The sequence below is a fragment of the Scardinius erythrophthalmus genome (genome assembly GCF_964197995.2).
Source record: "Scardinius erythrophthalmus genome assembly, chromosome: 14".
NCBI lineage: Eukaryota > Metazoa > Chordata > Actinopteri > Cypriniformes > Leuciscidae > Scardinius > Scardinius erythrophthalmus.
Genome location: NC_138234.1, coordinates 13,109,851 through 13,135,800, shown reverse-complemented (window position 1 = coordinate 13,135,800; position 25,950 = coordinate 13,109,851). Strand labels below are relative to the sequence as shown.

The 25,950-nt window shown below is 37.7% G+C and overlaps 1 protein-coding gene across 4 annotated transcripts in view; it reads left to right on the top strand.

Moving 5' to 3' along the window:
• asic1b (acid-sensing (proton-gated) ion channel 1b) overlaps positions 1-24,392 on the top strand; it is a 220,704-nt gene extending 196,312 nt beyond the window's left edge. For 3 of the 4 annotated variants that reach the window (XM_081384052.1, XM_081384054.1, XM_081384055.1), the window contains exons 4-11: positions 4,772-4,899; positions 8,054-8,204; positions 11,803-11,859; positions 12,086-12,239; positions 16,343-16,434; positions 17,109-17,188; positions 20,361-20,462; positions 21,775-24,392. In XM_081384052.1, coding sequence (XP_081240178.1) covers positions 4,772-4,899; positions 8,054-8,204; positions 11,803-11,859; positions 12,086-12,239; positions 16,343-16,434; positions 17,109-17,188; positions 20,361-20,462; positions 21,775-21,870 — 860 coding nt within the window. In that variant the 3' untranslated portion in view covers positions 21,871-24,392. Of the gene's footprint in view, positions 1-4,771; positions 4,900-8,053; positions 8,205-11,802; positions 11,860-12,085; positions 12,240-16,342; positions 16,435-17,108; positions 17,189-20,360; positions 20,467-21,774 lie in introns of all 4 variants that reach the window. The other variant, XM_081384053.1, reaches the window with a different exon arrangement.
• Positions 24,393-25,950: the final 1,558 nt, after the last annotated feature.

Below are 25,950 nucleotides of genomic sequence, written 5' to 3'. Positions count from 1 at the left end.
TTCAGATAATTAACCAAATTATGCACAGCTGGAGATTAATCAGTAATCAACTCAATGACAGAGTATAAATTCACAGCAGACCTATCTCTGTTCATTGAAAGTTTGTCAGCATCCCTCCTCCACTCCATCTCCTCACTTCCAGTTCCATCTACACTTACCAACTGGGGGGAGTACTCTGGGTTCGGGCCTAACTCCGAGCTCGGAGCCCTCCCCCCGGACAGCACGCCAAATACGCATAAACTTATTGTATTAATTATAGATGTGAACTCGTGAAACTGTCATTTATTTTTGTTTTGATAATAAATGGAGCCAGCCTCCAAAAGTGAAACCTGTCCTGTGATTTTTTATTTTTTTAGTTTTTATACACTAAATTGTGTTTGTTGTCTTTACATTAGATTAATAAAGTTTCATATAATCTAGAATAGATATGGAATAAATAGCATTCAATAAAAAATGAGTATTTCTCATATTGAAATTGAGTTTTATGTGAAAGGTTCACCACGTGACAGCAGCAAGCAGGCTCCTGATTGGTTAACGCGGCGCGAATTGACGCAGAAGTTCAGATTTTTCAACTCGGGCGGCAGACGCGAATTCACGTCAAACGCGTGAATGCACAAAAAGCACTAATAAAATCATTCAAATGACAGACGCTCAATTCGCGCGAACTTGACGCGCGAATGAGGCGAATTCGCGTCTACCGCGCCGCGCTAAACGCCTCATTCGCGCCGCAGGAATTTTTTACGCACGCAACGCGTCTTTGCATTGACTTAACATTGAAATCACTCGCGCCTGACGCGCTATTCGCGTCCGGTGTGAACGCACCATTACACTTCTGATTCACCAAGAGAAATTCACACTAAAATGATTCCAGCTAAACTCTTGGGAATGCACTCATTTTTCCTGGCAGATTTGCATAAAAGCTGTCTAAACGTCAATAAGCTTATGAGGGTTTAGTTTAGGATTAATCTTTGTTTGCTAGACTGGCACTCTGACTTTAATATTAAGCAAAAAGGTTCAACTGAACGGACTGTGAATGAACTGTTAAATGATGTTGTGAAGCTCACCGCAAGGGACAGAATTAATGGAAATCAATGAAAATACTGCTATTGGGCATAGACAAACAAAAACACTTGCACATTAGCTCTGTTCCAAACATTGCGTAACCCCCCTACATAGATATCTCCCTTTTTAGGCAGTTTCCTAACTGAAATAAAAACTGGTTTGAAACGCTCGACTAGACTATTCAATGGAGTTTATTGTTAGTGTGTTGCTAATATTGAAACAAATATAGGCAAAATAATATATTTTTATTAGATTAAACCATTTTATGCCTTAAAGTTCCTCTGTAGTCAATCATTTTATCCCTTAAAACTCACCTTTAATCACCAAAATGACATATTTAAACGTTTTTTCCCTGAAAAAATTTGCTATGCAAATGAGCCCCGCCTCCACTCACTCGCCGCAGCTCAGAGATCCACTCGTTGATGATCACACATTGATCTAATTGGTTACAAGGTAGTTTGTGATGTCTGAAACAACAACGATTTCAAACCGCGTCTTTTTTCACTGCAGTTTGAAGGAGGAAATACTCAGCAATGGTGTTGACTTTGCACATGGTTTGCCTTAAAGCACATTAAAAACACCACATAGACAAATAAACAACATTAAAAGCTTGATTTTCACCACAGGGGGACTTTAAAGAAACAAAGATCAAGGATTTGGCCAAAATTAGGCATCTTAAAAGGTTCCATAATCCATAATTCCAGCTATATGGTCTTTTTTATTAGATTAAATAATTTGTATTAATACTTTTCAGTAAAAGCAAAGTGGACTTTTGTCTTGGCTTGTCCACCATATTGAATTGTTTTTCACTGAGCTTTTTACAGTTTATTCTGGGATAATAATACAGGCAATGTTGCCTTAAAGAAAGAAAGACAAACAATTTGGCCAAAATTAGGTATCTTTGAAGGATTCATAACTATGCCTATGACTTCTTAAAATGCTGTCTATGTAGGTAGGGAGCTCACTTTTGGAACAGAGCTCTTGACATAAAACGACAATAAAAACCAGATCGACACTCAGCAGAACAGTTTACCAGACTGATCCTTAAATAAAATGAACAAGCACAACACTGCAGTAAACAACAACAAGTGATGTTGGATATGTTTACCGGCTGAAGGTCAGAATGCTGCGAGGAGAAAACGTCTGTGACCTTTCCAGTAAAGTTCAGTCGGTTTCGAGCACTCGTGATTCAGAAAGTGACGTCAGGCTGGATCCTATTGATCAGAAAAATGCAAATATACGAACACACGTTACAGCTGCAATTCCGCAAGCCAATTACATGTGACGCAACACGTCCAGTGAAACTCGCTCGCGTCTGTCTCTCAGTGGGACCCATTTAACAACTTCACACCACTGTGATTGAAAAGAGAGAGGGGGTAGATGGGAAACCCTGCACACCTGCCTCTGTCACCACCCGACATTTACCGAGATTGTTTTTATAATGCTGTGATTTCCCAAAGAGTTCTGCTCGCGCTGCTTCAAATTTCTCCACACGGCAGGTGCACTCTGAGGTCTCAGATATCTAATCACATCCTGCAAGCAGCTCTCTGGTTATTCAGGTGAGAGCTGTCCTGAAATCTTCTCCACTGCTGACTGGATTTCACCGTAATTACAGAGCAGCTGTCTCGGAGTCATGATAATGCCAGGCCCCTTCAGATACACTGCACTGCTTCCTCCCTAAGGCTTTTCACTCTGCGCTTAACCCGGGGTTAATGTCTTTTTAACCCTGAGTTAATACACAAGTCACACTTTTAACCCTGGGTTATGAAGCGCTGCTAACCTTGAATTAGACACCAAAGAGGTACAACATGAAACAATGCAGTGCTAGAAGTTTTTGGCAAGACGTTTAGCGTCAGAAAACCAATCATAAACTGGCTATTGCTTGCCTAATTAAATATTCATGAGCTTTATTTAGTCACAGCAACTTACATTCATTTTTTTAGTTTCAGCATCTGAGGAAATTAGTTTAAAATGTTGAACGAATGGAGTCAAGTCTTCATTTTGCATCAACTTGGCTTTGTTTTAAGTTTTTCAAAATGCTAAAACTTTTTAATGGTTTAAATGGTTTCACAGACAGGGCTTAGATTAAGCCAGGATTAGGCCTTAGTTAAAGTAGGACATTTAAGTAGCTTTTATAAATGTGCCTTAGAAAAAAAAAAAAACATTACTGGTGTACATCTTGAGACAACACAATGACACTCACATATTTTAAGATACGTCAGTGCAAGATGCTTTCAGTTAAAACAGCTTTTAGTCTGGGACTAGACTTAAGCCTTGTATGTGAAACCAGGCATCAGACTTTGACTTCACCAGATGTTGCGACCTTTCCTCAAATTGTTATTAAATCAGGTTGAAAGCTCCTCTTGTCATGTACTTGTCCAATCTTGTAATCTTGTATGCACACAAGAACGTTGCCCCAGGGTGTACAGTGTAAAATCTTGAAGCCTGACTAGTCAAGACTAATTACAAACACGAGTTGAGTTTAGCAAAGCCTGCTATTGACTGTAAACTGAGTTCATTCTGTCTGCTGGATGACTCTCTCTCTAGATCATCTGGTAATATACAATTCATTAACCAGGGCATCTGTGAGTTTACTGTGTTCAGCTGTATAATTTCCCCCATGTTCTTCTGTTGGTGTTGTAATGATCATTAAGCAGATGTTTAAAAGGGAAAAATGGCAATAAAACAGGTGGGAGACGTCTGAATCTCCTCTGTGTAGATGATGTGTTTGGAAACTGCATTTGCAACAATAGTCATTAGCAGTGTCACATGTGGGCCGATTTGTTGACAGAATGAAAATCCAGCAGGCTGTGGAAGAACGCCAGCGTTTCGATAGTAATATGCTGATTAAAGCATTTAAATTAGGCTGGTTAGTGTCAAACGCAGCCTATAATCTGTGCTAACACCCTCAAAAGTGTTTGCACAGCTGTCCATAGAGAAACCTGAAGATTATTCCTGTTTACAGTCTGTGGGTGACACATGGATAAATGTCGAAATATTACAGACATCAAGCGGTTTGAAATATCTTGAGACTTGTCTGGTTTCCTGCCAGCTTGTTTTTGGTTTGTTTTCATTTTACATTGTCTAATGTCTTTTCTCATTTTGAAAATTGATGTTGATTTCCTGTTTGCTAATTTGTATTGTGCATATAAACTCCGCCTGCCATTTTCTCTTGTTTAGAGCCGAATGTTTAAACTCAACCTTATTTGTTGCTTCATGCACAATGTTTTATCTCAATCACTACATATTGTTATGATCTTACACGCTGTTTTTATTCATATTGGATGTGGGACATTTCTACTTTATCAAAGCGTCATGTGGTAGAAGAATTTCTACTTATTTTATGCTTTTTTTTTACTTCCCAACGGTCTCCTAATATTTGCAAACGTCCCTAGTTGAATATTGAATGTTTAAACTTACATTATTGCATTGTTTTATTGCAATAGTCACATTGTTATGTCATGTTTTTGTAGAAGTCATGCTTTTTTGGAGGGTTTAGTTTGTCTACTTAGTCACACCACTGACTTTCTTCAAACAATCTTCTTTTACTTTTTCAATAAAAAAGACTCTTGGGTTTTACTTGAGTCTGTTTGATGCCGTGATCTAAACTGAAAGAGCAGACCATCTGATCTGATATCATCTGTTCTTCTGAGACACCTGCGTTGAGTACATGTCTCAGTCTTCATGTCTCATTTTCTCTCTCTCTCAGATGAGACGTCGTTCGAGGCGGGAATCAAAGTCCAGATCCACACGCAGGATGAACCGCCTTTCATCGATCAGCTGGGATTCGGAGTGGCTCCAGGCTTCCAGACGTTCGTCTCCTGCCAAGAACAGCGGGTACCAAACGATTGTTCTTTTTGTCAATTTCTCAGTTGCTGGACTCGTCTCAAAACGCACAGGCCGCCGATTGTGTCAGTCTGTTGTTTTAGTGCTTGGTTTTGGTTTCTACAGCTGCTTGTTTTTATTCATTTATTTGTTTGTTTGTCTTTGAATGCATTAATGTGAAGTAGCACGACTCTTATTTTGATGCAAATTAAACCCAAATTCTCAAATTTTCCTTATATTTTATGAAAAGTATTCATATATAATGGTAGTAGTTGTTATAAGGTTATTTTTGAGAATAACAAGACCTACTGTGGTAATTAATGAGAATTTAGTGAGATCTGCCTAGTTTTAATGAAAATCAAGTCAAATGCAAAATCTCATGCTCATAAAATAGGCTTCATTTTCACTATTCAAAAGAAACCTCATGGTCATAAGTAGGCTTTCAATATTCAAAACATAGTTTCCTGTTTTTTTGCTTGTTTATGAGGTGAGATAGGATGTGGACAGCTTTGTGAGATTCACCCAAGAAGAAATTTGGTCTTCCACCACCACAAGCATGATTTGATTTCCAAATGAGAGTAAACGGCCGACAAAGGTCGACCCTGCTGTCTGGAATAAATCGTATTTATTTATTGGATTCTCAGAATCCATGTATAATTTTCATGGCAAGGCCACGTCATAAAATAAAAACAGCAGCTTTGTTTCTGTGACTGAAAGAAAGAGGTGAAATCCAGGCATATGTGATCAATAAATGAGCGTCAAAGAGACGCTGTAGACAGACAGAAAGCTGGTTGCTATGCACAGACGGCTTCCTGCTCCTTGTAATTGGAGGTCAGTGCATCTCCCATGTGTGGTGGATTGATTTCAGTAACATTTCCCCTCATTTATTTTCCTCTTACACAAAGATCAAGTCTGCTTCTCCAGATGCATCACTAAGATTCAATGTCAGTGGCTTTTACAGGATTAGCATCCATCTCTGTCTGTCACTCTCGTCATGGTTCACACAGTCAGCGTTTAGCATTGACAGCCGTATTTACTAATGGATGTGGCGCTCAGAGTGCCCTGGGCCGACAGGAGCAGATCGAATAATGTCTGCATGGACATCTGAGTTAACTTAAGTCAATCCACTTCAATTACTCAAATAATGCCTGTAACCCTACAGACAGATAACCATAGATCTCAAGATATTTAGAGAGATCAATTATTTCAGGGCCCCTTGAATCTTCACCACCTTTCGCCCCGCCAGCGACGGCCCTGCTTAACAGGAATTATTGTGTTGTTCTAAATCCACACAATAATGCAATTTTTTTTTACCAAATTCAATTATATTTACTAAAAATAAACCAGTTACAATGAACACATTTTAGCTGGATTTAATTAGGCTGAAATAATTTTAAAGTCCCCCTGTAGTCAATAATTGTATCCCTTAAAACTCATCTTTGATCACCAAATTGACATATTGAAAAGTTTTCTTTCTGAGAAAAAAAAAACTTCATGCCTTAAAATAGCTTGAATGCAACTCTACACCCTTGCTTCATTTAGTATACGCAGATAACTGAATATGCAAATGAGCCCCGCCTCCACTCACTCACACCAGCTCAGAGATTCTCTCGGCACTCTTTCTGAGGTATACGATGCACAATGATATCGCTCTTTACAATGTCGGACACATGACTGTAATTAATATGAATCGCCTTTTGCTTAATTATGTTCTCAAACAGCTAATAATGTGTTGCTAATGTCATACAAACTATGTTCTCGTTCGCCATCTCAGAGTCAGACAGCTGCCTTCTAAACAATCATCAGAAACGCTTTGAACAACTCAGTACTTCAGTGGGAAAAGGCATATAGTTCATCATAACATCATAAAATACATAATTCACCCGCTATATTGCTGAATCTAGCCGGTTTTCCATATCAACAGAAATATACCGGCATAACCTGGCTTTCTTTTGAGACTCCCCTGCTAGTTTGCAGTTAATGATTTGCTAAACACTTCAAAGCGTTTTTTGACTGTCTTTGGTTCACTGCGTTTTAAAGAGAAAATAATTAGCAATGGTGTTGACTTATGAATTTGCACATGTTTTGATATATTAAGCATATTAAAAACACCACATAGATATATAAACAACATTACAAACTTGATTTTCACCACAGGGTGGAAAATCTTTTAAGTCCTTTTTTTCCACTGAGCCCATGGCACAATGATGCCGCCTGTCTTTTTGAACAGCGCTCGTGTTGAAAACCACCCTATAATACCCTGAAATGCTGCCTATATTGGCAGCTTACAAGGTTTCAGAGCGAAGTCAACATGTCAGGTGCTGTCGGTAGAGCTTGCGTCGTTTTGAATCTGAAACATTGCTTAAAGGCTTTATGTAGGTTGAGGGGTGAAATCATATGCAGTGGCGTTATGTAAAGCATTAGCTCATCTTAGCTTTTGTGTCTGGAGTTTGCGTGTGTATTTTTATCGCATATGCAGCATTTGTTTATGGTGTGTGTGTGTGTGTGCATTTCTTAAGCTGATAGTGAGGTGTCTTCAGGGATTATAGCGTTGTCCAAAGCTGAGTGAGCTGCCTACCTAGACATAATTTTAAGGTGTATGCAAAGGCTGTTCCAAAATGTTGGCTGCATTATCTAACCTTTTAAGATAAAGGCAGCATCAAATAATGCATTTTTATGAGCTCGGTTTGAAAAATTGAGAGAAATACCAATACCGTCTATATCCACCTTATTTTGCAATGCGGAAGCAAGCTATTTTCTGTGAATGTACGAGACTTCCAATTCATTTGCGACTATAGGTAAATAACTAGAATACCAAAGTGCAATAAACAGTAAAACTATTTGCGCTACGAACCAGTGAGTTGCAATATCATGCAGCATAACAGATTGTTTTAAGCCTGGTCTTGATTTCTTGTCTTTAATTTAATAAAAATAGTTGTACTTGTGAATTTTTATGCTCATTAAACTGTTAGCAACATGGTAACATCAGAAGCAATTGTGATTGAGTTTCACGTACACACTTCATGTGAGGAGCAATATTTGATTTGCTACCTATGTACAGCTGCTGTGTAATGTGATTGCACTTTACATAATTATATTTATAAGTAATTCACCTAAGATAAAAACAGTAATTCACTATTGCCATGTCTGTCTTCCTGTCGTGTAGCTGACGTATCTTCCTCCTCCGTGGGGCGACTGCAAGTCTACGCCCATGGACTCGGAGTTCTTCAGCACATACAGTATCACCGCTTGCCGCATCGACTGCGAGACGCGCTATCTGGTGGAGAACTGCAACTGCCGCATGGTGCACATGCCTGGTAAACACACACACACACACACACACACACACACACGCATGAAGAAATCCATCAACGGATCTATCTGGTAATCTGTCGTATTCCCTTGTGCGCACCAAAAGATACAAATTTAAAATGTAAGCGTAAATATTTCTCCTGAAGTTCATCATTTTGGTTTTATTCTGCATCACGATTCTCGGTTAAACCATCTTAAAATCTTTTACTAGAATAAAGACCTAGTTTTATGTTTGAGATGAAATTTCATCTCTCAAAGTCTACTTTATTTTGGTACATCTCTATTTTAGTGTGTTCTTGCCATCAGTGAAGTAAATTAATGTCTCACATTTTGTGGCTTGTTATTCCTTTTCTGAATGAAATGTTTTCGAGCCGTTGCTTTTTTAAGCCTGTGATGATTTTAAACCCTCGCTGTGCTCCTAAAGCTGTTTAGCACGTCTTGCTTTAATTCTAGTTGCTAGTTTTCGGCTTACTGAAAGTAAGAGGATTTCGACTTCAGCGAGTAGAAAACCATAATTTCATGCAGCCCTGTTAGAAACCAGCACCCCACTGAGCTCTGAACGTCTGTTTGAAATACAGCCCTCTGATCATCTCTAAAGACTTTGTCATTAACAAGATCTGAACTGTGTCAAACAGTGATTTGCTGTATCTTAAACGGTGTGACAAAACTAGAACGTTCCTGTTATAATCAACAAAGCTGTCTACACTGCAAGCGGACAACGTTGTTGGACCGTTTATTATAGCTAGAGATTTGAAGCCAACTTTATTAATTTTGACAACTTTTTTGATAAGCAAACTAGTTTATTATTACGGGAACGCTCTAATCTTGTCGCCTCGGTTGCTTACGTTGTCTAGACATGTTTTCCTTTCAGCATCTCGTATGAGCTCTTTTCCTCGCTTCTCACTGCTAGAGTCCTTGAGCTATTCGAGGAAGCTTCAAGACCTGAATAAATAAAATTAATTAAAAGAGGAAATCAGATTTCTGAAGAGAGGTTCGGCGCTAACAACGGCGTGATGGACAGAGACACGTTTTAATTAACAGACAGACAGAGAGCCGCTTCATATCACCTTTAGCCAGAACATTTTGTTCTTCCCTCTCTACGGCACACCTTTTGTTCTTTAAGGGTGAATCACACAAAAACATTTTCAGGTCTTATTTATAAAGCTTAAAATGAGAAAGTACTTTATGTATGAAGAAAATGAAGCCTGCTTCAGCATTTTAAAGATATTTTTTTCGTATAGTAACCGTTATTTGCATAACAATTAAGCACATTTCTCATCACTGTAATGAGTCTGGACATTTTACTTTAGGGTTTGTTTATAATTCCCATTATTCTTAATGATGCTTATCATTAGATTCTCATTACTGTTATGAAGTCAGGAAAATTCTCTTTTGTCTCTATATTGACATCAGCATAAATTAAAGGCAGCACACAAATACTTCTATGGTATGTAAACCATAACTTTTTCTTGAGACAAAAAAACGTCAGAAATGTATTTTTTGCCTGAAGAAAATATAAATTGTAGAAATCTGTCTTATAATTAGTCAGGTTTAAAAAAAAAGGGCATTTTGTAATGTCTAATTTATGCTTAATTATAAAAAATGAATCACTGTGTCCGGACAAGATGATTTTCATGACTTTATTACAGTGATTGGAATCTAATGAAAATCATCATTAAAAGTAATAATAATGAAAAGCAAACTTGAAGTAAATGTCCACACTCAATACAGTAATGAGATTTTGTGGGGGGAAATGTGCTTAATTATTATTAAATGCAAATTGCCAAAGAATGACCCTAAAATAGGCTTAATTTTCTTAATGCAAAATATGATTTATTTTGATTTGGGGTTAAATATGACCAAGTCCTTGGTATGAAGGACTAAAAATGACAGAACGAAAAATAAATAAATAAATAAATAAAAGTAGAAATAAATAAATAAATGCAGAAATAATAGTAAAAATAAATACATTTTGGTAATATAAATGGCTATTTCTGTATTTTTACATGTATTTATTTATTTATTTATGCATTTCTATGTGTATTTATTTATGTATTTATACATTTATTTATATATTTATGTATTTATATATTTATTTATTTATATATTTATATATGTATTTATTTATACATTTATTTATTCCTACATTTATTTATTTCTGTATTTCCACATTTCTACATTTATTTATTTCTGTATTTCCACATTTCTACATTTATTTATTTCTGTATTTCCACATTTCTACATTTATTTTTCCCTGCGCTTGTATGCTAATTGACCAATGGCTAAGCCACGCCCCCAAACGCGATGAGCCAATCACAGTACGCATAGCTAACCCAATACACTTGGACATTCTCTGCTTCCTCGTCCATTGCAATGCATTGCGGTTATCAGTTTTCATTCGTTTTTATGTTTTTTCTTGTCATTTTAGCTTTTAAACAGCGTGTGTGTGTGATTTTGGTTGGGTGACAGTTGTAGGTTACAGTTTGACAAGAGTTTACAGTTTGACAAAAGCACAATGTTGTGTTTTACACAAATATAAGTAGGCTAAACACTTTGCAGTTTTAATTATGTCCTGTATGAACAAAATGGAGTATGTTTTTTATGTTTCCACTGTTCATCGCGCCCCGGCGCCCGCTCTCTGACACACACACACACACATCCAGCATGCAATCTTGACATCGCAGCCTGTTCTTCTGCGCTCCCACCAAACGCGAATAGAGTGTCAAATTCGCGCGTATCCGCGTCTAGTTCGACGCTTGAACATTTTGAATCCAAAGCGAATAGGACGCGCGTATAAAGCGAGCGTTTGAAGCGAAATAGCACCAAACTATAACGTTTACACTGTGAAGTGTGAACTGTAAATCTTTGTTCTGGAGCTGAAGCTTATCGACTTTCTCAACAATAAAATTATTAATATAACCCTCCAATGCATATTTAAGGCCCTTTTGGTGACATCGAGATGATATATAATCTTTCTGTCTCTAAAAAATCATCAATTGCCTCCTGTGAAATGTCTCCGACTGTGACAGCTGCCATAGCGCCTGTTACCGAATGTTGACAGAGTGAGTGGAGGGGGCGTGGTTAGCCATTGGTCAATTAGCATACATGCGCAGGGAAAAATAAATGTAGAAATGTGGAAATACAGAAATAAATAAATGTAGAAATGTGGAAATACAGAAATAAATAAATGTAGAAATGTGGAAATACAGAAATAAATAAATGTAGGAATAAATAAATGTATAAATAAATACATATATAAATATATAAATAAATAAATATATAAATACATAAATATATAAATAAATGTATAAATACATAAATAAATACATATAGAAATGCATAAATAAATAAATAAATAAATACATGTAAAAATACAGAAATAGCCATTTATATTACCAAAATGTATTTATTTTTACTATTATTTCTGCATTTATTTATTTATTTCTACTTTTATTTATTTATTTATTTATTTTTCGTTCTGTCATTTTTAGTCCTTCATACTTGGCAGACTTCATGGGAAAAAAATGATCAAATTAAAATGATATTTTACTGATGCTGTTTCTGAGTGTTCTTCATGTATAGACTCTGTTTCTCTGTCTTTAGGAGACGCTCCATATTGCACCCCGGAGCAGTATAAGGAATGTGCAGATCCAGCTCTAGGTAAAAAATCTGCAGAAACCTTTCAGTCTAGAGGATGATTTTCCTCGTTGAACCCATCCGGTCCTCATTACAGATAGCTGAACCTGAGGCCACGATGGGACAGCTCGATTTATGACCCTCCTAACCTCACCATCCACTTCCCCAGGCCTTTTTATACTTCTTTGTCTGTCCCATTGTTTTTCATTCAAGTTAAAGAGAAATGTTCTTTCTTTTTCTCTGGCTCTAGATTTTCTGGTGGAGAGAGACAATGATTACTGCGTGTGCGAGACGCCGTGCAACATGACGCGCTATGGCAAAGAGCTGTCCTTTGTCAAGATCCCCAGCAAAGCCTCCGCCAAATACCTGGCCAAGAAGTACAACAAGTCGGAGCAGTACATTGCGTGAGTCTTGCTTGTCTATGTAAAGCTGTATTGAAATTCAAGCGAAACAATCGCCCAAATCCCAGTGTTTTGGCCACGACGAGACCATTTGTTGATGGCACGGATTATATTTCTGTCATGTTGCACTAGGTGTCACATGTCTAATCTGTTCTGGTTAGTTCATTTGGTTCCACCTGTGTTCTGTTAATTACCTCATCAGCTTCTTAGTTTGGTTCTGGTGTCGGTTCTCCCTCAGTGTTTGTTGGTTCTCGTTTTTTGTTTTTTTTTGTGAATTATTCCTGTTTTCAAGATAATTATTATTAAAGTCATTTTTCCTAATGTTAAACTTCATCTTCATGAGTGTGGTTACACGTACCGTGACACTAGGTATCTCCAAAATCTCATTAAACCAAAATACTGTACAGTTAATTTTACTAATCTTACACTGCACACTTTTATCTGAACAAGGTGAATTTTGTGCAGACACTTACAATTATAAATATTTACTAAGAAGATGCTCTGATCAGGATTTTGGGGCCGATCACCAATTACTGGAAGCCGTATTGGCTTCCAAAAGATTACAGATCACCAAAATATTTTTTTAACAATAATGCATTTTAAGTATAACTAAATTAAGAGATGAGAAAGTTGACAACTCATTATTTATTGGCAAGCAACATGTTCAGCATATTCCATTCCCTCTCTAAGAGTTGATTATGAACCGTTAAGAGCTTAAGAAATACAGGATTTCTGTGAAATAATAAAACAATTTATCAATAGAAAGTAATCAAATGTAAAACCACTGCATAGTCCATGTGTAAATTTTAATATAGATTAAATGTGTTAAAGAGCAATGAGTGATTTTTTTTCTTTGACTTTTGTTGTTTGATTAACATTAGTGACACAGACGGCAGCAGGAATATTAGGCTATCACTTTAAGACCAAATGCACGAATTCATGCGACTTTTCAACTCTTTATGTTCAGTTAAGACATAACCAACAGTGTTTAAGTGAAAACTCACCAAGCTGGGCATTTTGACATATTTCTGTGTGTATTTAACCTTTTAGACTCGAACCCGAAGTTCACGAGCGCACGCACAGAAAGCCGTTTGGGGAATAGTATAACTTTCAAAGCTTAATGCAGTTCATTAACTCTTTTTATTATCGAGCACACCCTGCAGTGTAGCAACTGTAGACTATATTTTACGATAATCGCTGATCTAGCTGATTTGGACGTCGGGTTTTGGCTTTTAGGGAGAAACGAAAGAGCACTGCTGTGAAGGAAAGAAATGCATTCAAATCTTGCTACCGTTGTTGTAGGGTTGCAGTCATTACAATGTCTCTGCTCTCTGCAAAGATGTTGTAAATTTACTGTCCTTTTCAGACACCTGGCAGAACTGCCAGACCGGTGAATGTGGTGAAGCAATTTTAGCTGCTCAGAAAAATTATCTCACAAGTTTTGCGTCACCCGATCGGCCTTGCGACCACAGATCAAAATATATGAAGCTATTATCGGCCAATAACGATTGGCATTCGATTAGTCGGAGCACCCTTAATATTTACTTGAAAGCATAATAAAGAAAACTACTTATTTTCAGAGAATATATCTTGAAATAAGTAAATTTTTCTGCCCTCATTGGCAAACGTTTTTCTTTCGTTTCCTTCTTAAACATAAACTAAATTTAGTGAAGTTTATATGTGTGATTTTGGTTGTTTGTGATGCCCTAATTGTTTCACCTCGCATGTTTAATCGTCCAGACTGGCAGCTGTTTAGCGCCTCATCCGTAATTAACCAGGATCTTTGTCTGCCATCACACACGATCCAGACAGCCAATCATCCAAGCAGCTCAAAACCCCAGGAACAGCATGGCAGACGTGTAGCCTGCAGACATCACTGCCTTGACAAACACTCTAATAAATGTCAGGAAATATCTCCACATCCGCAACCATCTGGAACAACACGAATCCTAATTAAGTTTACAGAGCAAGGTCAAGAAAGTTGCTGCACTTGGTTTGCTTCTGTTTTCAACAGGCAATTATACTAGTGTGGAGTGTTGATTTACATACTACGATGTTACGATTTAATGTCAACATTTTATTTCTTAATATGTTTCTTAATATGAAAATTTGTGTTCCAAAATTTTCATCAAACTAGAATGACTTTCCTTTTCAGCCGATGCGTTAACTACTACTTTGAAGCAATGGGTTGTGTCATTTCATTTGTGAAATTATTGTCAGCCTGAATGTATAAAACAGTGACAATCAAAACTTTCATGAAACCCTTTTCTTATATTTGTGTGAAATAAATGGAGAGGAACTATTATTTGCAGTATTTTGCATTCAGAAATGAAACGAGAAGTCGTGTGGAACAGTTATAAATTATTTGCAGTATTTTACATTTAGAATGGGAAGAGAGAAGTTGAAGAACTGAAGAACTTGGGGGAATTTAATCTTCTGAACACTACGGATGAATGCCTCTATTTAGTTTCCTACTTGTTCCCAAAGATATTGATGACTTTCGAGTGAAATGGCTCAAAATCGGATCTCTGCCATGGTTTCTTAAATTTAGGAAATTAATCATACGTAATCTTAGATCTGCCATCTCATCTACTTATCTTTGACAGTAATAGGGTTATGTATTAATCTAAAGCAGGGAGACTGATGCTTTGAATCCAAATGATGTAATCTCTGGGTTTTAAAGGAGGAAGATGGTGTTTTTAATGCTTGGCTTTTAAGTAGCACTTCATTAGCATCCGTCGATAAACCTGTTCCAAAAGCACCATTAAAGCTAACCTTTTTAGTGTTTTTGGCTTCCAGGTATCTTTGAAATGCTTGGGCAAACACTCATGAAATAACTGCAGCTGTCGTCTGAAGCTTAATTAAACTTTCAATATGTAGTCAGTGAGGATATTTTTCACACCATGTGCAGTGAATATGTGTAGAAAATGTTCTTAAGGGGAGACACCCCAGGTGAATAGGAAAAAAAATAACTAATAGATATCAGCATGACACTTCCGCAGTTGATTACTGGCATACGAATATATTTTGTATTACAAGTTTTTAGAATATTTATGTTTAAATATGCAAATTAGGTAGTATCTCATTAAATATGCGCTAATTTGAATATATTTCCAGAAGAGGAATCTGAACATTGGATTAAGCCAGATTCAAAATTCTTGTTTCATTTTGTTGCCATATTAGAGTCAAAGGTTTTTACTGAGGGGATTTTGGATATCTCTTATTATCACTTTTTTAGGTATAAAATGTTGTATAAATCAGAATCTGAATGATATATGAACAAACCCCTCTGTAAAAACCTTAAGAATATTGATAGGAATACAACTGGAAAGTTTGGTGTATGTAAGTGCTGCTGAAGTTGAGATTTCTGGCTCAGAGCATGAGAGAAAAAAAAAACATTTTGAGAAAATGGCCTTTAAAATTGATAAAAATTGACTTTAAAATGTCGCTTTTAGAGTTAAATGCCCCATTGAACTTTCACAATTGGTTGCTGATAAAAAGGAAATTACCATATTTGGATCCGACAGCATTGTACTGGAGAGAAAGAGCTTTCCAACGGTGTATGTGATGACAGGGTGCAGACAGCGATCGCGGAGCAGCATTTAGGAGAAATCTACAGACTCAAATAGACAAAGTGTAGTAAAATAAAGACCTAAATGTGTATTTTGGACTTTTTTCACCACAAGTCTGAAAGAAGATATGTTATTGAAGACAAATTGCCCAAAATCTCAAAATTGACCAGTGAAAAAAAAAAAAAATGTTTGCCTGCCGTGTCTCCCCTTAATAAAAACTCAATTTATTTTTGTTAAGAAGTAGAGTTCATTCTAACTATATGATGTAAACTCTGAAGTGCCATGGCTTGATGGTGCAAAAACGTAACAGAGGCAATCAGATTCAACTCCAGCTGTGTCTAAAATAGCCCCAGGTCTCCGCTGGCTCGGCTCCAACCAGCTGCTTACAGCAGTGGCCGATAAGAGAAAGAAATGCTGTGAAATTGGCAGAGATTGTGGATCGATGCTTGGAGGGATGGTGTCAAGGATTGGGAGGGTTGTGGAAGTAAATTCAGTCGAGAAGTCCTCACCTTTCCCTTCTGTTCTGCCTTTTAGAGAAAACATCATGGTGTTGGACATCTTCTTCGAGGCCCTGAACTACGAGACCATCGAGCAGAAGAAAGCCTACGAGTTAGCCGGCCTTCTTGGTGAGCGGCACTTTCCCAGACGTCAAGAGAATAATTTGATTCCTTGACATTTTCACTGTGAAAATATAATTGTTTCCAAAAATAGCTCTCTCAAAAGAAATCAGTGTTTCACTTTTAAGAAAGTCAAAGCTACTTATTTTGACTCTAGACACTTTAAAGTATTTGAACATCAAAAAATTACACGCAGCAGCTTGTGATTTTACCATTCATTCACACACTATGGGGCTGTTTACACGACACCACTTTCAACTAAAAAACGTAAAAAACATGCGTTTTGGCCGTTCGTTTACACGACAACAGCGTTTTGGGTGCGTGAAAATGTTAACTTTTGAAAACGGGTGTCAAAGTGCAAGTTTTTGAAAACGGTCTCCGTGTTAACAACAAAAACGCGCATCTCTGAAGACGATGACGTCATGCACATGCGCAGTTAAGTGTTCAGTCTATAGTGTTTCATCGCCATCTACTGGCCTGGCAGCAGAAAACAGCGTTTTTAGTAGTTTTCGCGGGTCCGTGTGAATCGGGATCGTTTTGACAATGATGTCGTCTGTACGCAGAAAACTTAAAGGATAAACTTCTCAGTTTTAAGCATATCGTTGTCGTGTAAACGTCCCCTGTATTTTACAAAGCTTGTAAAGTGTGTTGAGCTGACTAATGACTGAGCTAAACGGTTTCAGGTGACATTGGAGGACAGATGGGGCTGTTTATCGGGGCCAGTATCTTAACTGTCCTGGAGCTCTTTGACTATCTATATGAGGTAAGACCTCCATGACTCAAATCCGAACCTGCACTTGTTATTTCTTCTTTTTTCTAAGTATTAAAGACCCTTCGAGAAATATTTACCCTGAAACTTAACGGTTGTGAAAATTTCACTCACTCACAATGGCATTATATTCTCCTCTCCCCAGTAATTGCGTCTGATATGACCTTCACAAAAGCAGTGCTCTCTAAACAATGGAGATTTCTTCCACTCTAGACCCTTTGCCACAATCTGAATCTGAATGAACGGAGTGTAAATATATTATTATTTACCAAGCCTTTGCCTATGATGTGATTGCTTCTGAGTTATCAATACCCTGAAGGCGAAGGTTGGAATTATCTCTTGATTGGGAAAATTGTCGTCGGATCTGATAAGAGGTGATTCAGCAGGTAAGCAAGCAGAGCAGAGCAGAGCAGAAGCAGAAGCAAACTACTAGAATTATATTCAAAGCGAGCTGCGGATTCAGTGTTGTCGGCAGATGCAGTGCCTCAGGCATTACGAAGAAATAATTTTAGTGTGCATGCACACACTCTGTCATTAGCATCTTAATCAACCTGCCGTCTGCAAAGATGTCGACAAATATTGTCCTCTGATTTTGTTTACGATGATTGATAACCACTGGTCTCATCTGCAGAAGTATTACACACTTGGGTGGGCGATGTTGCGTAACAAATCTTGCGATATTATTCCTCCTATTGATGATTTTCAACTCTGGCAATGCCAGGAGAGCTATTTTTCTTGTTTGTTGTCTCGGGTGCTCCTTGGGTATCTCTGTATGGCAGTGATTGAAAACATATCATGTGACCTTTTACAGGAAGTGCTGACTTGAACCTCTGTGCTACAAACTCCGTTTATATATTTATGTATTTGTATCTACTCTGAGCATACAGCCAAAAATATTGAAAAATACCTGTGCATTGTGAGTCATAAATCATCAACGTATTCATGATTTTTCTTAATGTTATATCAGCAGCAAACTCTTTTGTGAAACGCCTAGTATTGCTACGCACCAAATCATATGACTGGAAAAACAGGGAGGAGATGCAAGGAGAGCTATTTTTCTTGTCTGTTGTCTCTGGCATATCCTTGGGTATCTTTGTATGGCAGTGATTGATAACAGATCATGTGACCTTTTACAGGAAGTGCTGACTTGCACCGCTGCATATTAGCCTGTGAAAAAAAAAAAAGCAAAGGCACAAGCCTTAAAGATTTTTCTGCTGGAAGAGACAGATTGAGATGTGAAAGGCATAGTTCACCCAAAAATGAAATATCTGCTATAATTTACTTACCCTAACGTTGTTTGAACTCAGTTATTTTTCTTCAGTAGAATGCAGCTAAGTTTAGCGGAAGCGTTTCCACTGGGGAAACTTGGGGATGTTTTTTTTTTTTTTTTTTTTTCAGAATAAGAGAGATAAAAAATGTAAACAGTCCAATATACTTATTTTATTCTGACCAAAATCACACATTATGTTGATGATGTTGATGTACAAACCTTTCGGGTGAACTTGAAGGTCGTGACTAAGGCTTCTGAAGCACTATGATAGTTTTGCTCATTTATTTAGCTATTGAGAAATTTAAGCCATTTTTACTGATTTATCATCCCAGAATAGAAGCTTTCAGTTGGGAATCCTTTACCCAAAACCATTCTTGTGGTAAAATATACATGAACCGTGCAATGCTCCACAGTTTTGATAGATTGACACTCAATGTAAAAATTCCCTTGAGTCTGGTTCAGACTCAACGGCAGGCTCTAAGTATTACCAGTGACATTAGGACACAGATGGAAGACAACCTGTCAGATATGGCAGGTGGAAACTGGTGTTGTTTGCAGGAAATGAGGCACAAACACTGTCAGTTCCAGGACTTGTGTTTGTATAATCTGGCTGGTTCAAACTGAAACAATACATCATCCATCCATCATGTTATTCTGTGTGTCAGGAGGCCCTCATGGGGAATGGGGGGAAATGCCCCAGTTACAAGCTCAGATCTGCGTCTTCTTATTGTTTCTGTCTGTTTCTAGAAAAGCAACGTTTGGGGACAGAAGAAAGTGTAGACTTCCTGGAAAATGTTTATTTTGAATGTCTTGCATCTACGAACCCACGAGTGTTTAGTTGGATACATCCCTGTCATCCACATTCAGCTTATTCTTACATGGGATGTTTTTCTATGGTTATCTTTGGATGTTATATTTGTTCATTTGTTATATTTGGATGAATATTTGTTTACATTTTGATTTGTTTCAGATTTTCTGTTACTCTTTTTTTTCTGAAATTGTTTATCCTTAAAGAAGAACTCCGGTCAATTTTAACATTGAGCTCATTTTTTGTAAATTTGGAGTGCTGTCAATACGGAGAACAACGACAAAAATCGGTGTTGCCTACACCGTGTTATCCTCTTTTTAAAATTTGCACCCTGTTGACTTCAATGGGGCAAGTACTAAACCTGCTTTTAGCCTCTTAACATCCTTGATGTGTCATTACAAGTGCACAGCCAATGTGAGTGATTCCTTCAGCGTGAACACGGTGAATCTGACTGCAGTAGATGTAAAAGATATGAATAAAAATGATGTTATTTCAGCCAGCGCACATAACTGTATTTTCTTCCTGTTTTCGGTCGAAGTTCATAGTAATCGATTGCCGAGTTCACGCGCGTGATCATAGGTAACTAAACCTATGCGTGTGAACTCGACAATCGATTACTATGGACTTCGACCGAAAACAGGAAGAAAATACAGGTATGTGCGCTGGCTGAAATAACATCATTTTTATTAATATCTTTCACATCTACTGCAGTCAGATTCACCCGTGTTCACTCTGAAGGAATCACTCACATTAGCTGTGCACTTGTAATGACACATCAAGGATGTTAAGAGGCTAAAAGCAGGTTTAAATATTGCCCCATTGAAGTCAACAGGGTGCAAATTTTAAAAAGAGGATAACACGGTGTAGGCAACACCGATTTTTGTCGTTGTTCTCTGTATTGACAGCACTCTAAATTTACAAAAAAAATGAGCTCAATGTTAAAACTGACCGGAGTTCTCCTTTAAATAAATCTGTCAAGAAGATTAAAACCTTCAAAAACGCTTTATCAACTGCTCTCCTCATGACCATCTACAGACAGCAGATACCACAGTGTGAACTGAACAGCAGTTTGCTTTCTCTCTTCGCAGGTGATCAAGTTCAAACTGTGTCGCTGCGCCAAGAAGAAACACCAGCGGAGAGACAACAATGAGCGAGGAGCTGTTCTCAGCCTGGACGACGTGAAGCGTCACGTCAGTAACTATCACACCAGTATCTGTGCTGACCGATAAACCCATACTAACACACAATAAAGACTGTTTCGGAATAGCATACTGCCATACTTCTCTACTATTTATGCCATATTCAGTATGTATTCAGTATGTATACTGATATATATGTATATCAGTATGTGCATCATTTTTAATGCAGCTACAACAGAGCAGATACTGCCCACAATGCAATGCGCTCAACTTGACCTTCCATTGCCAGTGTGATGATTGAACTAGTAGTATCATCTTGAGTTATTGTTTGATTGGACTGACAGAAGTTCAGGCATTTTTATACAAAATTGAATTTGAAATGCATTTTCATTGCCGGAGATGGCAACTTACATATGCACAAATGAGGTTATGTTTGAAATAGTTATTGCTCCACACTGTACAGGGCTTGACATTAACTTTTCTGCTCAGCATCCACTGTGGCTAGTGGTTTTCCAAAGTTACTAGACACTCAACATTTACACTGGCCACAATTTTGTCATCGATAGAGGGAAAAAAATAGCCTTATAGATATTTTTATTATTATCTCATTATTTTAGCAGCAGGTAAATTAGGCTGCAGTCACTTTAAGACCTCACGCACTGATCCATTATGCTGTTACACATTTTCTCTCCCTACTGTTTCATTTAAAATATAACTGACTGTGCTTATGTGAATCCCCACCATGACCGGCATTTTGACATTATTTTGTGTGTATTTGACTGTTTAATTGCAAAATGACTAAATTTACTGCTGAGAGGCAGCTTTATGTGCACGCACTTTAGGTGTGAGTACAAAATCTGCAGGAATGAGTAAAATGATGCGCAATCCCACACCAAACTTCAAGCCTTGTAACAACAACAATATTCATCCGGAGCAAATTGAACGAGTGAGTGAGGAGAGACTGGTTTGTGTGTCGATGTTAGAGAGATGAAAGATTGAGAAAGCACAGTGCCGTATCAGGTGTCTATTCTGTAGAAAATGAGTTTTGGAAGCGTTTCAGATATTTCAGTATGGAAATGTATTATTGAAAATATTTTTGACACTACATTGCACTTTATCCAAGTTTATTATTTCAGAGAACACCTTAGATGACCTCAATTAAAAAATGTGTATATATATAAAAAATTCAACCCGCCAAAGTAGGAGTGACTGCATTACACACCACTGCTGAAATCCACACACATTTGGCAGGTGTTATTGTCAAGCTCTGAGACTGTGTAATGCTTCATGTACTACATTCAAAACAATAGTAGGCAGTATTCAGTTTATACTGTGTAGTTTCTGATTATCTTTTTCCTCTCAGGCACCCTGTGACAACCTTCGTACCCCGTCAAACTACCCAGCCAACATGCTACCTCACCATCCTGGCCAGGGCAACTTCGAAGACTTCACTTGCTGAGCTTAAAGCCAGAGCAGCCTGTCTGACAGAGAACAACCAAAGCCGATCACATCAGTACAGACTCCATTCACAACCGGACATTACAGAGAAACCTTCTGGATCTGCTACACACGGGAAAACCACCATGTCCTGAGATATAACCTGACTTCGGAGGAACGGTACCAATCAACAAAGTTTATTTTCACTACACGACACGTTACATGGAAATGTGCAAAACTTTTGATGTTTTTTGAAGAATTTAAAGGAAATACTGCCTCAAAAACAAAACTCCTTGAAGCCTTGTAAATGTGGAGCGATTTCCCCACGCCAAATTACACATAATGTGAATCGGACATCGAATAGCTTCTCGCAGCTGGACCCTGATGCCTTTTGTGTACATAGTGACGGCTCTAAACTGTCTTCAGACCAGTGGCTTATGTAGATCAGTAGATAAATATAGCGCTTATTCACTGTATGTAGCCTCATTGCTGGATCGATTCTGCCTCAGTGTATCTCACGAGTATGTAACTTCCCGAACAAGGTGACCATTACATTCGTCATGGGGGGTCGCTGGAGGGTTCGGGTCCCATATAACATTGTGTTACAGGCCTCATCTTGTAAATGCATGCTGGTCGTCCTGTGCATGTTTTTAATTTTATTTAGATTTCATTATTACTATCGCCAAGCTTGCCTCAATTATATACAGGTGTTGGAAGATGGTGTAAAGTTTGTTTAAGTGTGTATATGTGTGCAGGTTTTGCTGTTCTTGTGGGGATGAAATTTCTCCGCGACCCCTGAAGAATAGCAAGCTGTCAAAAGCACCTTGTGAGAACATCTCTACAAGGATACGACGTTTCAAAGAGAAACGAACCAATGTATAAATTCATATCTAAAAATGCCAAAAAGTTTTATTTTTAGGTTTAGGATTAGACAAACAAACAATAGATGTGAATGGAAAGTCCTCAAAGGGAGACAGTGGCCCCGAAAGATGTTGTTACACTCGAGTTACTCTTACAAATGTGTGAGAATAGCTGCGTTAGAAAGCAGTTGCGCATCTCAAATGCTGCAGGATTGTTTTCTCTTTACTCATATTCACGTTCCTTCATCACTTTTGCTTGCCGTCTTTGAATCAGCTGGTGTTTTTTAGTGGATTCTCCTGAAGTTCTTCATTTTCACACTGTTTGCTCTTTCCTCTATCTTTTAACTCTTTCCCCACCAGCGTTTTTTTTTTTTTAAGTTGCCAGCCACCGCCATCATTTTCACAAAATTGTCATGCCCCTACAATATTTTGTTGTATGAATATCTGAACATATATATACAAATATATATCAGAACAAATATATCAAAAGAACAGGCCCTCTGCTTTTAAACAACAACAAAACTTTTTATTTTAGCTTCATGGATTCTTTTGAACGTGGGTAAGTTTAATAAAAAGCAACATTTTGAGCAAAAAGCTGAGAAAATCTCATTTTTGTCTAAGACTATATCAATGATGATCAAAACACAGATGGAGTAGATTGAGTCCATCAACACCCCCAGAGCTTCACAGTTCTATAGATCGTCATGAGTCGACATTTCATTCAGTAACATTAGACAGTTTTGGTTTAAATGCTGTTTAATGTTGATGATCACGTTATTTTACATATGCATAATATCGCTGGTTTCTGCATCTTCCTCGCATGTGTTTTGATCGGGACATTCAGTAATCTTTCAGAAGATGTATAATAGCGCCCCCTACCGAATAACAGTGAAAACACGGACAGACGAAAATTTTTGTCACTGGCGGGGAAAGAGTTAACACCATCTTTCCATTTATTGTTTAAAGACAAATTTACTTTTTATCAAATGTTTTGACACTTGCTTTGATATTTTGTGACCAATGACATAATATTCAGACATTTGTAAGTGTGATTCAAGTGGCCAAACACTTTTAGGGCTACTGTATGAATACATGATTGTTTAAGTGTGCATGAAGGTGTGACTGAACATGAATGTATGTGGCGAATCTTTCATCATTTGCGCGATATTGCTGGTCTGTTTCTGGACGAAAACTTCCCAGGATCAAGAATGTAACAAACCAAAGAGTTTGTATTGCTAGGCGGACCAGACGGATCACTCGTACGACATACCAGTATTCTAGTTGTGCGCGCGTGTGTGCATGTATGTACGTACGTGTGTTTGTTCGTGTGAGACTGTTATTCTTCTGTCTTTATTTTGATTGTTAATGAAAATTTAACTGTGCATTTAACAAATTATTATTGTTTATTTGAATTCTGTACTTGCGAGACGTATTTGTTAATGTCGCGAACTTCATATCAAAGCACAAATAAGACCACCGAAATGTAAAGGTGATGTTAAAGAATGATAAAATATTCTTATCAGTGTTATCATGATAATCAGCAGATTCATTATTACTCTGTTAAACTTTGCTTTGTTTTGTTTTTTTTTACTACAAACATACATATTGCCTGATAGTGCAGTCGGCAGATAATAGGCTGTTCTATTTATCTATGAAGGAATAATAAATATCATTCATAATTTTACTAACGTCTCACTGTTATTTCATTCAGCTTTTGGGGTGGATGTCAAGTAATTGTTCATGTTTAACATCAGATTATAATCATAATTGTTCAGGATTTATTTATGTTTGTAAATTGTACTAGACTGCAACCTCACTTTAGCCATGATGATTTAGATTCAAAAGCGGAGAAGCACTTTCACAGTTTTTTAGTACAGTATTTCGCTTACTTAAGCAGAAGAACGCAGACCTTCAAGAACTGTTAGCAAAACCGGACATCATGGAAATTATTCAGCTGCCGGATACTTAAAAAAAAAAAAAAAAAAAAAAAAATGGTTTTGAATTACAAGTAGTTCCCAATTCCCAGCCTTAATGTTCACTTACCTTAAAACTATTCATGAATTCAAACAGCAGGTAGAATTAATTTTGAACCTGCATTATGGAAAGTAGAAACAGGAAGATGAAAGATGAAGGTAATGTTCATGGGCATCAGACGGTATCAGGATACAGTTTACGAGTGGATGAGCTGAAAGATCAAACCCAAGAGGAATAAGAGAAACATCCAAGCGTGAGACATCCATCAAGATCATCAGAGGACTCTACTCAGGAAGATGCGTATTAAAGTAGCACACTGGCATCAACCGTGATTTAATATAAATAACAGACTGCATTTTCCAAAGTCACCCGCAAGGACTGGATCGGTCCTCGTGGTGGTCCAGCATATGCTCTGTTTGTTTAAAGGAAGTGGAGAACATCGCACATGATTGATGAATGTCATTTCCTGCTGTGGTCTCCGCGCTGAAGTGCAGATGCAGGGAAGACTGCCAACGACACGACCGGCAGCGCATCCTGATGAGGATCCTGTAGTGGAACACTAGTGCCTTTGAGACGTTCCTCCTTGTCCTCCAAATGCATCAAATACATGCATTCTGAAAGATGCATTTATTCTTGCTTCACCACAGCTGCTGCCCTCGTGAATGCACAATTTGTTTGCTTTAGAACCAATATCCTTCTAAGGCTGCATCAAATATACATCCTTAAGAGTACAGGGTGGGCCATTTATATGGATACACCGTAATAACATGGGAAGTCCTGTTTGTGGCACATTAGTATATGTGAGGGGGCAAACTCCTCAAGATGGGTGGTGACCATGGTGGCCATTTAGAAGTCGGCCATCTTGGATACAACTTTTGTTTTTTCAATAGGAAGAGGGCCATGTGACACATCAAACTTATTGGTAATGTCACAAGAAAAACAATGGTGTGCTTGGTTTCAACGTAACTTTATTCATTCATGAGTTATTTATAAGTTTCTGACCACTTATAAAATGTGTTCAATGTGCTGCCCATTGTGTTGGATTGTCAATTGTAAGACTGAAAATATTGGTTGCGGCCTGGTCTAATGAGACAAAGGGGCCTTGCTGGCTAATTAGCATTCGACCTCCCCCATACAGCCTGACTTCCTCTCAGAAACAACAAAGGACACACTCAAGAACATGGTTTGATGGTTTGATGCGAATGTTGATCAATAACTTATGTTTTTAGTGTCATTTGAAAGGTCTCAAAGTGAGTGGTACAGATATC